Raw genomic sequence first — 11,454 nt, forward strand, 5'->3', positions numbered from 1 at the left:
GAGAGGTATAGTTGAAATTGCACTTTTCATATTATTGGGATTAAATGTGTAGGTAAAGGTCTTCACAGTGAGAAAATTGAGAGTTTTGCTAGTAGCTTTAGCGTCAGCTAAAGAAAGAAAGACAAGACTGAAGGTAAAATATGTTCACAGATCTTTAAGGTCTGGGTTGGACAAAAGGAAATCTAGTTACAAAATATACAACAGACAACCTAAAAAAAAAAGGTTTGTAGGTTACTGATAAATTTTTATCTCTTAATATCAATTAGACATAAAAGTGATACAAGATGGATTAAGGTGAAAATCAAAAGATTCCCAACAGTCTCTGTGTTAATATCAGCTGGTCAGCATTTTCTTTACATTACATACAGCTTGCTTAATTATTGAGCTGTACAAGATAACAGAAATATTAACTATATAAGGTAAAGGTTTTATATTACGCATTCAACTTTAGATGAAAATACCACTACTTTTACATTGTTGTTGTTGGGTGTTTTTGTTTGTTAACAATAATACACTGCCCTATTACAGCTATTGACGTGTACCTTTACCTAAATTCTGCACTTTTTGAAGTACTTGAGGTACTGAGGGTGAGATGGAGCCAGATGATCTGCTGTGGCGACCCCTAAAGGAAACAGCCAAAATAAGAAGAAGTAGGAGTAGAAAATACTCTCATATCTTTGGTTATAATAAAAACTGAGTGTTCCACCAGACGTTAGTACTTTTACATTTATAACTGATCTGTAGCCCGATTCATTCACCAGAGCTACCTGTCCCAGTTCTGAGAAAGATGATAGGAGTACTTCCTCCAGCACCAAGTATTACTTAATTTACGCAGATACATGGCTTCGCCGGATGCACTTTATCATAGATAGATAGACATATATACATGTAAACATCTGTCTGTGTCCATCTTCCTGTGGCTCTGAGTGTTACTGTCTCTTTAATGAGGCGGGCGTTCCAAAGGTTCCACAGAACGTAACGTAGCACGTCTCGAGACCGGGAACCAGGCTGTGCACGTTCACTTCAAACTGCACTCTTCAACATTTCACAGGTCAGTTAATTATCACCTCCTACACTTTACAGATGGATTAAACAAGTATCGAGAAATACTGCACCACTGAATCGCACGCAGTTACATTGTTAAATTATGTTTCTCGGTTTCATTCATTCAATGTCACGCTAACACCCTAGCTAGCCAGCTAGCATTGGCTAGCAAACAGTTAGCCGGCATTTGGCTGAAAAGCTTTACTTTCAATGCCGGCCAACTAACTTTGGTTAAGCTGTAACAACTTATATTTACTATCTTGCTTTCTCGCTGTGTTCGTTGCTCGTTGTGACACGATCATTTACAGTCAATGTTTTAAACCACATACAACTCGTTCAGCAGCCAAGTTAACTGAATGTTAGCAAGGGCACATGGGCACTGCCAGCGTTAGATCACGCAGCTTAATTTAAACTGTCCAGCGCTGTAAAGGAGATGATAGCACTATCCAAGCACTTCCTTATGAAATCCCAGCGTCTGTCGTACGATCTATAGTGGGGACCAAAAGCTAAAACTGACTCTCATTTCAAACTGTACCACGTGTCCTTATTTTTGTGGGCAGTGGTCTCTTATCAGCATGAGAAGCAGGGGTGACTGAAGCGCAGCTGTTTGTGGGGTGAAAGAACCATTGAAGTTAGGCTCCGACAGCTGTTGAACCCTAAGAACTGCTGGGCAGTCTTAGAACAACAACAAAAGGCTTTTTGTGTATTATGTTGGTCTGCTGGCTAGTCTGTAGTGCTGTCTAAGAGTCAGGACCACTGTGGTCTGGACTCTGGTTTGAGGGTGATTGTGGTCTATAAACGCTTTTGTATTTAGAGAGATCATACTAGTGTAGCCTGGTTTTCTCCAGGTTACACTAGTGTTTTGTTATTGTGGTCCACGTTGCTTTTCTGTCTGCAATTAAAATACTCATTACGAGTATCGGTAAGTAATATAGAGAGATGGATGTATACTTTACTCATCCCCAGGGTAGACATGCAAATGACTTTTAGGTTAAATGTCGGCTGTTCATGTACTTAATTATCTGCCTTGCCTTGTAAATTTGAGACATTTGTGGTATCTAATAACTATCTGTTTAGCCTTTTTGTTTCTTTTATTTTGTGTGGTGTAAGAATTCTAGCGTACTTTAAATTACTTTGTTGTACTGTTTAACTCACATTATCCATTTAGTTAAGAAACTTACCCAATTTACACACAACCTTATATTTTCTTAAAGTCCAAAAGTGTTGCTATCATGCCTGCCAAAAAGACAACCACCAAGAGAAAGTCTGCTGCTATTGTGGAAGATGATAAAGACTCCAAAAAGGTGAAAGGTAAGTCACTTCCCTTTTCAAAACAGGAGTTTATAAAGGTGTAACCAGATTCAGTTTGAACAACTGATAGTCCAGCTAAAAAGTGGCATTGCATTTAAACATGTACACCACTTGTATTTGAGTTTGCTGAAGTAAGATATTTCTGTTAAGCAAGTATTATGGACATATGTGAGAGGAAGGCTTTTGACTCCCAAGTGTATCACACTGCATTGTCAGTGTTTTTACTAACTTTTTACTAATTTCATCATTTTCCATGTGTTTTCCATCAAACCAATAAAATTCAGTGCTCACTATGAAACTGGTTGTATATGTGTTTCAGTTTCACACAGGAGTCATTTCAAAGAGGCGGGGCAGGTTCTTGTTTTGGGCCAAGGTGATGTTGGACAGTTGGGTTTAGGGGAAGATGTCATTGAAAGGAAGAAGCCAGCACTTCTGTCCCTGCCAGAGAAAATTGTTCAGGTGACAGCTGGAGGCATGCACACCGTGTGCCTCGGCGAAACTGGAAATGTAAGCAAACATCTGTCTTATTTCTCACTTCAAAAAAATGTAATGGCAACCTGTTTGTAGCGTTTAACAAAGAGCTTCTTAGTTTCTCATGTAAACTGTTTTCTTTGTTTAGATTTACACGTTTGGCTGTAATGACGAAGGGGCTCTTGGTCGGGACACATCAGAGGAGGGGTCTGAGATGATCCCGGGAAAGGTGACGCTGAATGAGAAGGTGGTCCAGGTATCGGCAGGGGACAGCCACACAGCCGCACTCACAGAGGATGGATCGGTGTACATCTGGGGCTCTTTCAGGGTTAGTGCTATCCCTGCTAGTTAGGGAGTCTGGTCCTGTGTGCTGTCTCAGCAACTATTTTTATCACCCTTCCATTACTTTCTATGTAATTGTTTTTGTTCAAAGGTTTCAAATCATTTTTCCTTCAGCACTATATTATTATCCAAACCCTAAATGTTGTTCCTAAACATTTATTAACGCTGTGGCGGACCACCAGGTGGCTCCACTCACACACAAGTTGAAAGGAAGTGTGGGGGTGGAGATTTTGGCGCTGACTATATGTGAAGTTCTGTCAGTTAATAAAGTTGTTGGAGTGAGACACTGAGACCTCTCCTGTCGTTGTTACATACCTCCACATTGGTGACCCCTGTAGTGAACATGCTAAGGCTCGACGACGAAGCCAGCTCTGGCCTGGAAGCATCGGCGGCCGCCGGACCACCTCCGCCGATGGCTGCGTTCGCTGTGGCGCTTAAATTGCCGGATTTTTGGCTTCACGATCCTCCTTCATGGTTCATGCACGTAGAAGCTCAGTTTGCTCTTCGTGGAGTTTCAGCCGACGACACTAAATACCACCATGTGGTGGCCTCACTTGACCCGCTGTCAACCCGCCGTGTGATGACTCTCCTCCGGGATCCCCCAGCCCAGGGCAAGTACGCCGCCCTCAAGGGGCTGCTGCTGCGGCGTTACTCCCTCTCTGATATTGAACCGGGCCAGAAACATTTTGTTTTGGATTTTGGGGGTCGAAGGGAGACTGTGTGTGTTGACAGACTTAAACCAGCACATGTTCTTCCGGACAGTGATGTAGTGCCGGCCCAGGCCCCTCGCCGTGGCCGACCTCCTGCGCTGGGGTTGACAGTCTCTGGTTTTCCCCCAGGACTACCCCCGGACCACCAACGTTTGAGCCTCCTCCTGCCTTTCCTGCTCGCCTTCACCAGCCTCGTTCACAGGATGGACCTTCCTCTGCCTGTTCTCTCCCTCCCAGGTTCAGTCGTGCGGGTCGTTTGCTTAGACCCAGGGTCCTGGACTGAATGGAGACCTGACTGTGTGTTCAAGGGGGGGTATGTGTGGCGGACCACCAGGTGGCTCCACTCACACACAAGTTGAAAGGAAGTGTGGGGGTGGAGATTTTGGCGCTGACTATATGTGAAGTTCTGTCAGTTAATAAAGTTGTTGGAGTGAGACACTGAGACCTCTCCTGTCGTTGTTACATACCTCCACAATGCTGTAAAATGAATGTATAAAAACTATTTTAGTATATTGTAGTATGTATGCAGTGGAATCAGAAAGCATTTAATTTTAATGAATAAAATCATAATCTTCTTGTAATTCTACACAATGTAGGGAAAAGACTTTGAAATTTATTTAATGTTTTGACTGTCTAACATGTTGTCTGCATATTACCCTGTTTTCTTAGGATAATAATGGAGTTATTGGTCTTCTGGAGCCGATGAAAACGTGTGCTCTACCAGTTAAAGTCCCTTTAACAGAACACGTTGTTAAAATAGTTTCAGGTAAAAAAGAAAAGGTTTTTGTTTAGTGCTTTATGTTACTATGTGTGCACTATAAATGAGTTTCTAACTGGGATATTTGTGTAACTGATTTCTTTACTAGGTAATGATCACGTGGTAATGGTGACGCTGGAAGGAAATCTATACACGTCTGGCTCAGCTGAGCAGGGGCAGCTGGGAAGAGTGCCTGAACACTTTTCAAACAGAGGAGGCAGGAAAGGCCTTGGTACGTAGCACACACCTTTTCTGTTTTTTGGTGGATCAAAAACTGTAGATTTATGTTAATATCTGATTACATAAATGTTTCTTTTTTATACTGTCTTTAATGTTCTATACATCACTCCTGTTTATTTTTGTGATCTCAGAGCGGCTGCTGGTTCCACAGATGGTAAAAGTGAAAGGGAAAGTTCACTTCGTTGACGCCTTCTGTGGAGCGTACGTCACCTTTGCTGTGTCAAAAGAGGGCCATGTGTATGGATTTGGCCTCTCAAACTATCACCAGCTGGGTCAGTGTGACTCGTCACTCCTGCGTTATCCTTTGTAAACTCTACTGCCATGTACTATTTGTGACTGCGACAGTGACTGTATCATTTCAAATGAATCTTTTTAGGCACCAAAAGCACCAAGATGTGTTTTGTCCCTGTAAAGCTTACATGTTTCAAGAACTCGACCACTGCCTGGGTAGACTTCTCTGGAGGACAGCATCACACACTTTGCCTTGATGCTGAAGGTAAGCTGGCTGTGTGTAATTGCAGGCAGATGTTACGCATCATCTGTTAGCACTCAAGTCAGCTGGAGTGTTGGACTCTTGTCTTTCAGGGCAGGTATATAGCCTGGGAAGAGCAGAGTATGGTCGTCTTGGTCTGGGAGAAGGGGCTGAAGAGAAGAGCGAGCCCACACCTGTGATGGGGATAGAGCTGGCTAAAGGAGTGTCGTGCGGGGCGTCTGTCAGCTATGCAGTTACCAGAGAAGGTGAGAACCAAGGCAATCAGGATGGGAAGAGTAAAACAACTGAGTCTGTTTGCAGCCCCTTTTTTTTTGTTATTATTTTCTTCTGAAGCATTGAAGTGCAATGAGACACTATGCTTTGCCCTAAATCGTCCTAGCTTTAAATTTATCTTACAAACACATGACCCCTCATTTCCTGTTTGTTTAGACATTGCTGCTGGTGACAGTGAGATGGCAGCAAGTTTAATCCAACTTTAGGCATGAAGAGAAAGTAATGTGAGGTTTATTAGCAGGAGATCACAGTTAACCTTGTTTTGTAGGGATACTTGAAGCTATTACTGTACGTTAACTACCAGTTGTAACTTACACTACCAGTCACATCTGCACACACCTTCTTATTTAATGGTTTTTCTTTATTTTCATGACTATTTATATTGAAGATTCTCACTGAAGGCATGAAAACTATGAATGAACACACATGGAATTATGTAGGAAACAAAAAAGTGTGAAGTAACTCAACATGTTTTATATTTGAGATTCTTTAAAATAGCCACCCTTTGCTTTGATTACTGCTTTGGACACTCTTGGCGTTCTCTCTATGAGCTTCATGAGGTAGTCACCTTGAACAGTCTCCTTCAACAGTATTGAAGGAGTTCATAGAGATGCTGAGCGCTTGTTGGCACTTTTGCCTTCACCCTGCCATCCATCTCATCCCAAACCATCTTGGTTGGGTTTAGGTCAGGTGACTGTGGAGGCCAGGCCATCTGATGCAGCACTCCATCACTCTCCTTCTTGGTCAAATAACCCTTACACAGCCTGGAGGTGTGTTTTCGGTCATTGTCCTGTTGAAGAATAATTTGGGTCCAACTAATCGCAAACTGGATGGGATGGCATGTGGCTGCAGGGTGCTGTGGTAGCCATGCTGGTTCAGTTTTGAATAAATTCCAAACAGTGTCACCAGCAAAGCACCCCCAAACCATCACACCATCGTTGGGAACCCTACATGTAGACACCATCCGTTCACCTTTTCTACATCACACAAAGACACAGCGGGTGGAAGCAAAGATCTCAATTTGGACTCATCAGACCCAAAGCACAGATTTCCACTGGTCTAATGTCCATTCCTTGTGTTTCTTGATGTTTTTTGCTTAGTCGTGGTTTCTTAGCAGCTATTTGACCACAAAGGCCTGATTCGTCTCCTCTGAACAGTTGATGTAGAGATGTGTCTGCTACTGGAACTCTGTGTGGCATTTATCTGGGCTCTAATCTGAAGTGCTGTTAACTTGCGGTTTCTGAGGCTGGTGACTCGGATGAATTTATCCTCAGCAGCAGAGGTGACTCTTGGTCTTCCTTTCCTGGGGCGGACCTTATATGAACCAGTTTTGTTATAGTTCTTGATGGTTTTTGCGACTGGACTTTGGGGACACATTTAGAGTTTTTGCAGTTTTCTGGACTGACTGACCTTTAGTTCTTAAAGTAATGATGGACTGTCGTTTCTCTTTATTTAGCTGATTGGTTCTTGCCATAACATGAATTCTAACAGTTGCCAAATAGGGCTGTCAGCTGTGTACCAACCTGACTTCTGCACAACACAACTGATGGTCCCAACTCTGTTAAGAAAGCAAGAAATTTCAGAAATGAACCCTGACAAGGCACAACTGTGAAGTAAAAACCATTTCAGGTGACTACATCATGAAGCTCATTAAGAGAAGGCCAAGAGTTTACAACACTGTTAACAAAGCAAAAAGTGGCTACTTTGAGGAATCTGAAATATAAAACATATTTAGAATAATTTATCAATTTTTTCTTTGCAAAATAATTCTATATATCTTGCCTCATATATTTGATGTCTTCAGTTTGTATCTATATAAAATAATGAAAAAACATTCAATAATGTGTCCAAACTTATTCTTTAATGGTTAGAAAGTTTTTAGATATGGAAAAAAGTCTTCAGTAAATGTGTGACTGACTGTCTGACACAAAATTGTGAAGCAGGATTCTTATCAGAGCCATCACTCACAGTGCAACAAGTACTAAACTTTCACTCCTGGGTTTTCACACAGTCGACACCCTTAGAGAATAAAAGGTTGCTCGCTCTCCTTACTGTCACTTTTTCCTACTCCAGGATCTGTGTATGCCTGGGGCATGGGCACCAACCTGCAGCTTGGCACTGGAGAGGAAGATGATGAGTGGAGTCCTGTGAAGATGACAGGCAAACAGCTGGAGAACCGTGAAGTACTGATGGCCTCCAGTGGAGGGCAGCACACCGTCCTTTTGGTCAAAGACAAGCAGGAGAGCTGATGTCCTGCACTGACAGAGAGTGAAGGGGGCGCTTCAAGGTGGGGCCAGGGTGCCTAAATCAGGGGAAGGGTGTTGATGAATGTGACTTCCTATGCTGAGCCGAGGGAGTGTGAGACGTGCGTGATAGAGGGGAGAGGTGAGGTTTGTCCTCTTTTATGGAAGCTCCTGTGCCCTTGGCATTGGGGAATGTTGTGATGTTTTTGGTAGATCATGACAAATGAAAGACTATTTTTTTTAAAGCTAGTTTTTGACAGTCCTTTAAAGTCTTTTCATCTGGTCATTTGTATGACTCTAAGAGGTTATATGTGATGTTTATGACTGTGCATGTACATAAAGGAAATGGCAGTGCAGGATGTTTAAGGACATAAAATAGTCTTTTTAATGTTTTCATTAAAGCAATAAGTAGATTAGATCTTTGTCAGACAGGACCTGTACGCCTGGTGAGTTTAACATGTGCGACTACTGTTCGTTCTACCCAGTGCACACAAATTTGTTGTAACTGTTTGGACATTTGGTAACACATCATACTGTATCCTGTATTTTGTTGCATTTCCTGTCTGAAAAATAAAGCTGATTTCTTTTTTAAGGAAAATACAAGACACATTTACTTCATTTCATTTACTGTGTATTAATAAGATCCTGGTTACAGCTTTTTGATAGTAAACCCTTGCTGCTTTTCTTTAACTGTAAAAAGAACATTTGTCTGTGTGCGTGTGTGTGTTTGTGCTACAGAAAAGGCAAATAGAGGCCCACTCACTGAGCTGTTTATTGTTGAATACTCGTGCAACACAATGCTGGAAACATTGCTAAGAGATTTTAGTCCATGTTGACATGACAGCATCACACAGTTACTGCAGATTTATAAATTGTACATTCATGATGAGAATCTGCGTTTCCAATGCATCCCAATGTTGCTTTACTGGATTGAGATCTGGTGACTGTGGAGGCCATTCAAGTACAGTGAACTCAAGCAGTCTTCAGCAGATGGATACGCGATATAAAATGTTCCCCACACCATTACAACACCACCAGCAGCCTGAATTGATGATACAAGGCAGGATGGATCTATGTTTTCATGTCGCTACGAGTTACTGTTGCCTTTCTATCACCTTGTAGCAGTCTGGCCTTTCTCCTCTGACTTCATCAAGGTATTTTTTCCCCGAGAACTGCCGCTCATAGGATAGATTTTTTGTTTTTGTTTTTCAGACCATTCTCTGTAAAGCTTATATTTGTGCGGGAAGTCACTTAAATCACTTTTCTCCCTCATTCTAATGTTTGGTTTCAACTTGAGGTCATCTTCCCCTTGTTGCTGCCAAGTAATTGGCTGATTAGATATTTGCATTAAGGAGACGTTGGACACGTGTAGCTAATAAAGTCCCTGTGGGTGAACAAAGCATTGCAGTTCTGCATCAATATCACTAATGTTTCCTTATTTCGTTAATCCAATGTAAGACCTGAAACATTTATTCTGTGTGTAATGTTATTTCTAATTAAATAACCATTAATTATTTATTTATTTTACTTGTTAAAGAACCTCCAGTGTAGATCACATAAAGATCCTTGATTCTGTAATAAATATAGTGTTCCTTTGATGCACCTTCAGGGCATCAGTGGGCTAAATGTTAGAGATTGAATCTGCAGAGTTTGGAAAGGTTGCCAGGAGATGTCAAGGATTGATGCTTTTATCAGCTTTCCACATACTGAAGCATTCATCTTATTATAGTCCAAAAGCTTCTCAGCACAAAGACTCACATTCATACAGGAAGTCGGCAGTGACATCCTGCCATTAGTTCCTTTCACTTTTGGCTCTGATCCTCTTCATTTCACAAATAAAAGAGGAGGACAGCTACTCTCACACACCTGCACACGTGCACAGTCACTCGGAGATCTACATACGTCTCTCATAAGCTCATATTTGGGTACCACTCTCTGCAGGGCTTTAGACTACACACCTCTGACAGACTCTTCATGAGCAGCATCACGTGAAAAAAAAAAAGATGAAAACATCACAAATTTAGCATCATGTAGCTCTGCATCAATCTGGGATGTAGCAGCTCTTGAGTTACCCTGCTGCTTTTTTTAATTAACATGCTATTTCATAAAGTCTTGAGTGCTATTTCTCAAGTGTGACCTAATCATGAAAATCCAAAGTGGGCTGATGACTTGAATTCTTTGGAGAGGCTTTTCTCCGAGTTTCTTTCATTTGCTGGTAAGAATCTGTTAAATGCGTGCAGCAGGAAGCAGTTGTCCAAATCAATCCGTCTTTATATCGAATTTCTGCCTCATATAGAATTAACACAGTTTGGATAATATGCATCTGAATGTGTGTTTAGGCAGGTTAAATGTAGAGAGGAGAAGGAGCAGCCTCAGAAACACTGATATCGACCAAACGGCACACTTCACACTGATGTGTGTTTTTATTCAACTTAAAGCACTTTAAAGATGCACTGCTTAATGACTTGCATTTAGCAAGTGGAAAGAGACTACATTCAGTAGGTGCAGATATTGTCTTTAAGCAGGCACATGGTTCATGTTAGGATGTTGTTGGTGTCAGGCTTTAATAGGAGGAGAGTCTCACTTGGAGAAAACATGCCTGAGAGCATGTGCGCTGGCAAACCGAAATCAGATCTTATTAGTGAATAAATGACTCTCTTGCTGTTAAGCTGCTGGTCTTCCGTCCTCTGTGATCCATGCTAGGAGTTATTAGTGACTGCCTTGATAGGTTGAACTGCTCATCCGCTGGTATGAGGGGATCTCCTGAGGCCCACAGCAGTGAATCAAGAGCCGTGCAGAGGCTTAAAAGAACGCAACATCTTTTGAAAATAATGCTTTTTTTAAAAGACGTGTTGTCCCGATAGGATAACACAACACATTAAACACTAGCAAAGCACAATTGTATGCAACGCATCACTTCAACAAGATGTGATGTATCTGTCTTATGGACTGTGTTTAGCACTGGGTTTAAGTCACCTTCATGGACAGCAGCTAACTGATAGCAGGGAAGAGGGAAACTGAGACAGTCTCGTGACGGAATTGAGTAATTAAGGCTCAAACCACATCTTTAAACTGTTATTCTGACCTGAACTGGTTGCTTGTAAAGTTTCACGACTGTATCCTCTTCATTCTAGTACCTACACCATCCAGCCAGGCCTCCTATGTAGGATAGGTCCCTGACTCAATGACTTATATACAAACCACTGTGTAAAATGTAAATAAAAACATAATGCATTGATTTGGAAATCCCATAAATCCAGATTTTATTCACTATACCACACAAAAACTATCTGATGTTTAAACCGAGACATTTAACAGTTTCTTTAAAAAAAAGAAAGAGAGAGAGAGATGGCTCATATTCTGCCCAGTTCTGCATTGTCAGCCTAGATGAGATTGTAAAGTGAAAACACGCTGTCAGCCATGCAGAGATGTCTGTTATGTTTTTTATACTGAAAGATTTACATGGCTGCATCATCGCGATATAATAGAGCTCAAGTTGTGTATTTATCCCAGTTTCCCAAACAAGATGATTGTCTTTTATTAAGCCAAACAACAAATCTGAGCTTTTGC

The 11,454-nt window shown here is 41.5% G+C and overlaps 1 protein-coding gene across 1 annotated transcript; it reads left to right on the forward strand.

The window, feature by feature from the left end:
* The first annotated feature begins 906 nt into the window (after window positions 1–906).
* Window positions 907–8,490, forward strand: rcc1 (regulator of chromosome condensation 1). Its single transcript, XM_080895588.1, has 10 exons — window positions 907–1,051; window positions 2,259–2,355; window positions 2,675–2,862; window positions 2,975–3,154; window positions 4,548–4,644; window positions 4,745–4,867; window positions 5,007–5,147; window positions 5,252–5,371; window positions 5,461–5,613; window positions 7,715–8,490. Exons 2-10 carry the CDS (start codon window positions 2,277–2,279, stop codon window positions 7,888–7,890), a joined length of 1,257 nt encoding a protein of 418 aa, XP_080751714.1. The 5' UTR covers window positions 907–1,051; window positions 2,259–2,276; the 3' UTR covers window positions 7,891–8,490.
* Window positions 8,491–11,454: the final 2,964 nt, after the last annotated feature.

Source organism: Rhamphochromis sp. 'chilingali', assembly GCF_963969265.1.
Source record: "Rhamphochromis sp. 'chilingali' genome assembly, chromosome: 11".
Classification (NCBI taxonomy): domain Eukaryota; kingdom Metazoa; phylum Chordata; class Actinopteri; order Cichliformes; family Cichlidae; genus Rhamphochromis; species Rhamphochromis sp. 'chilingali'.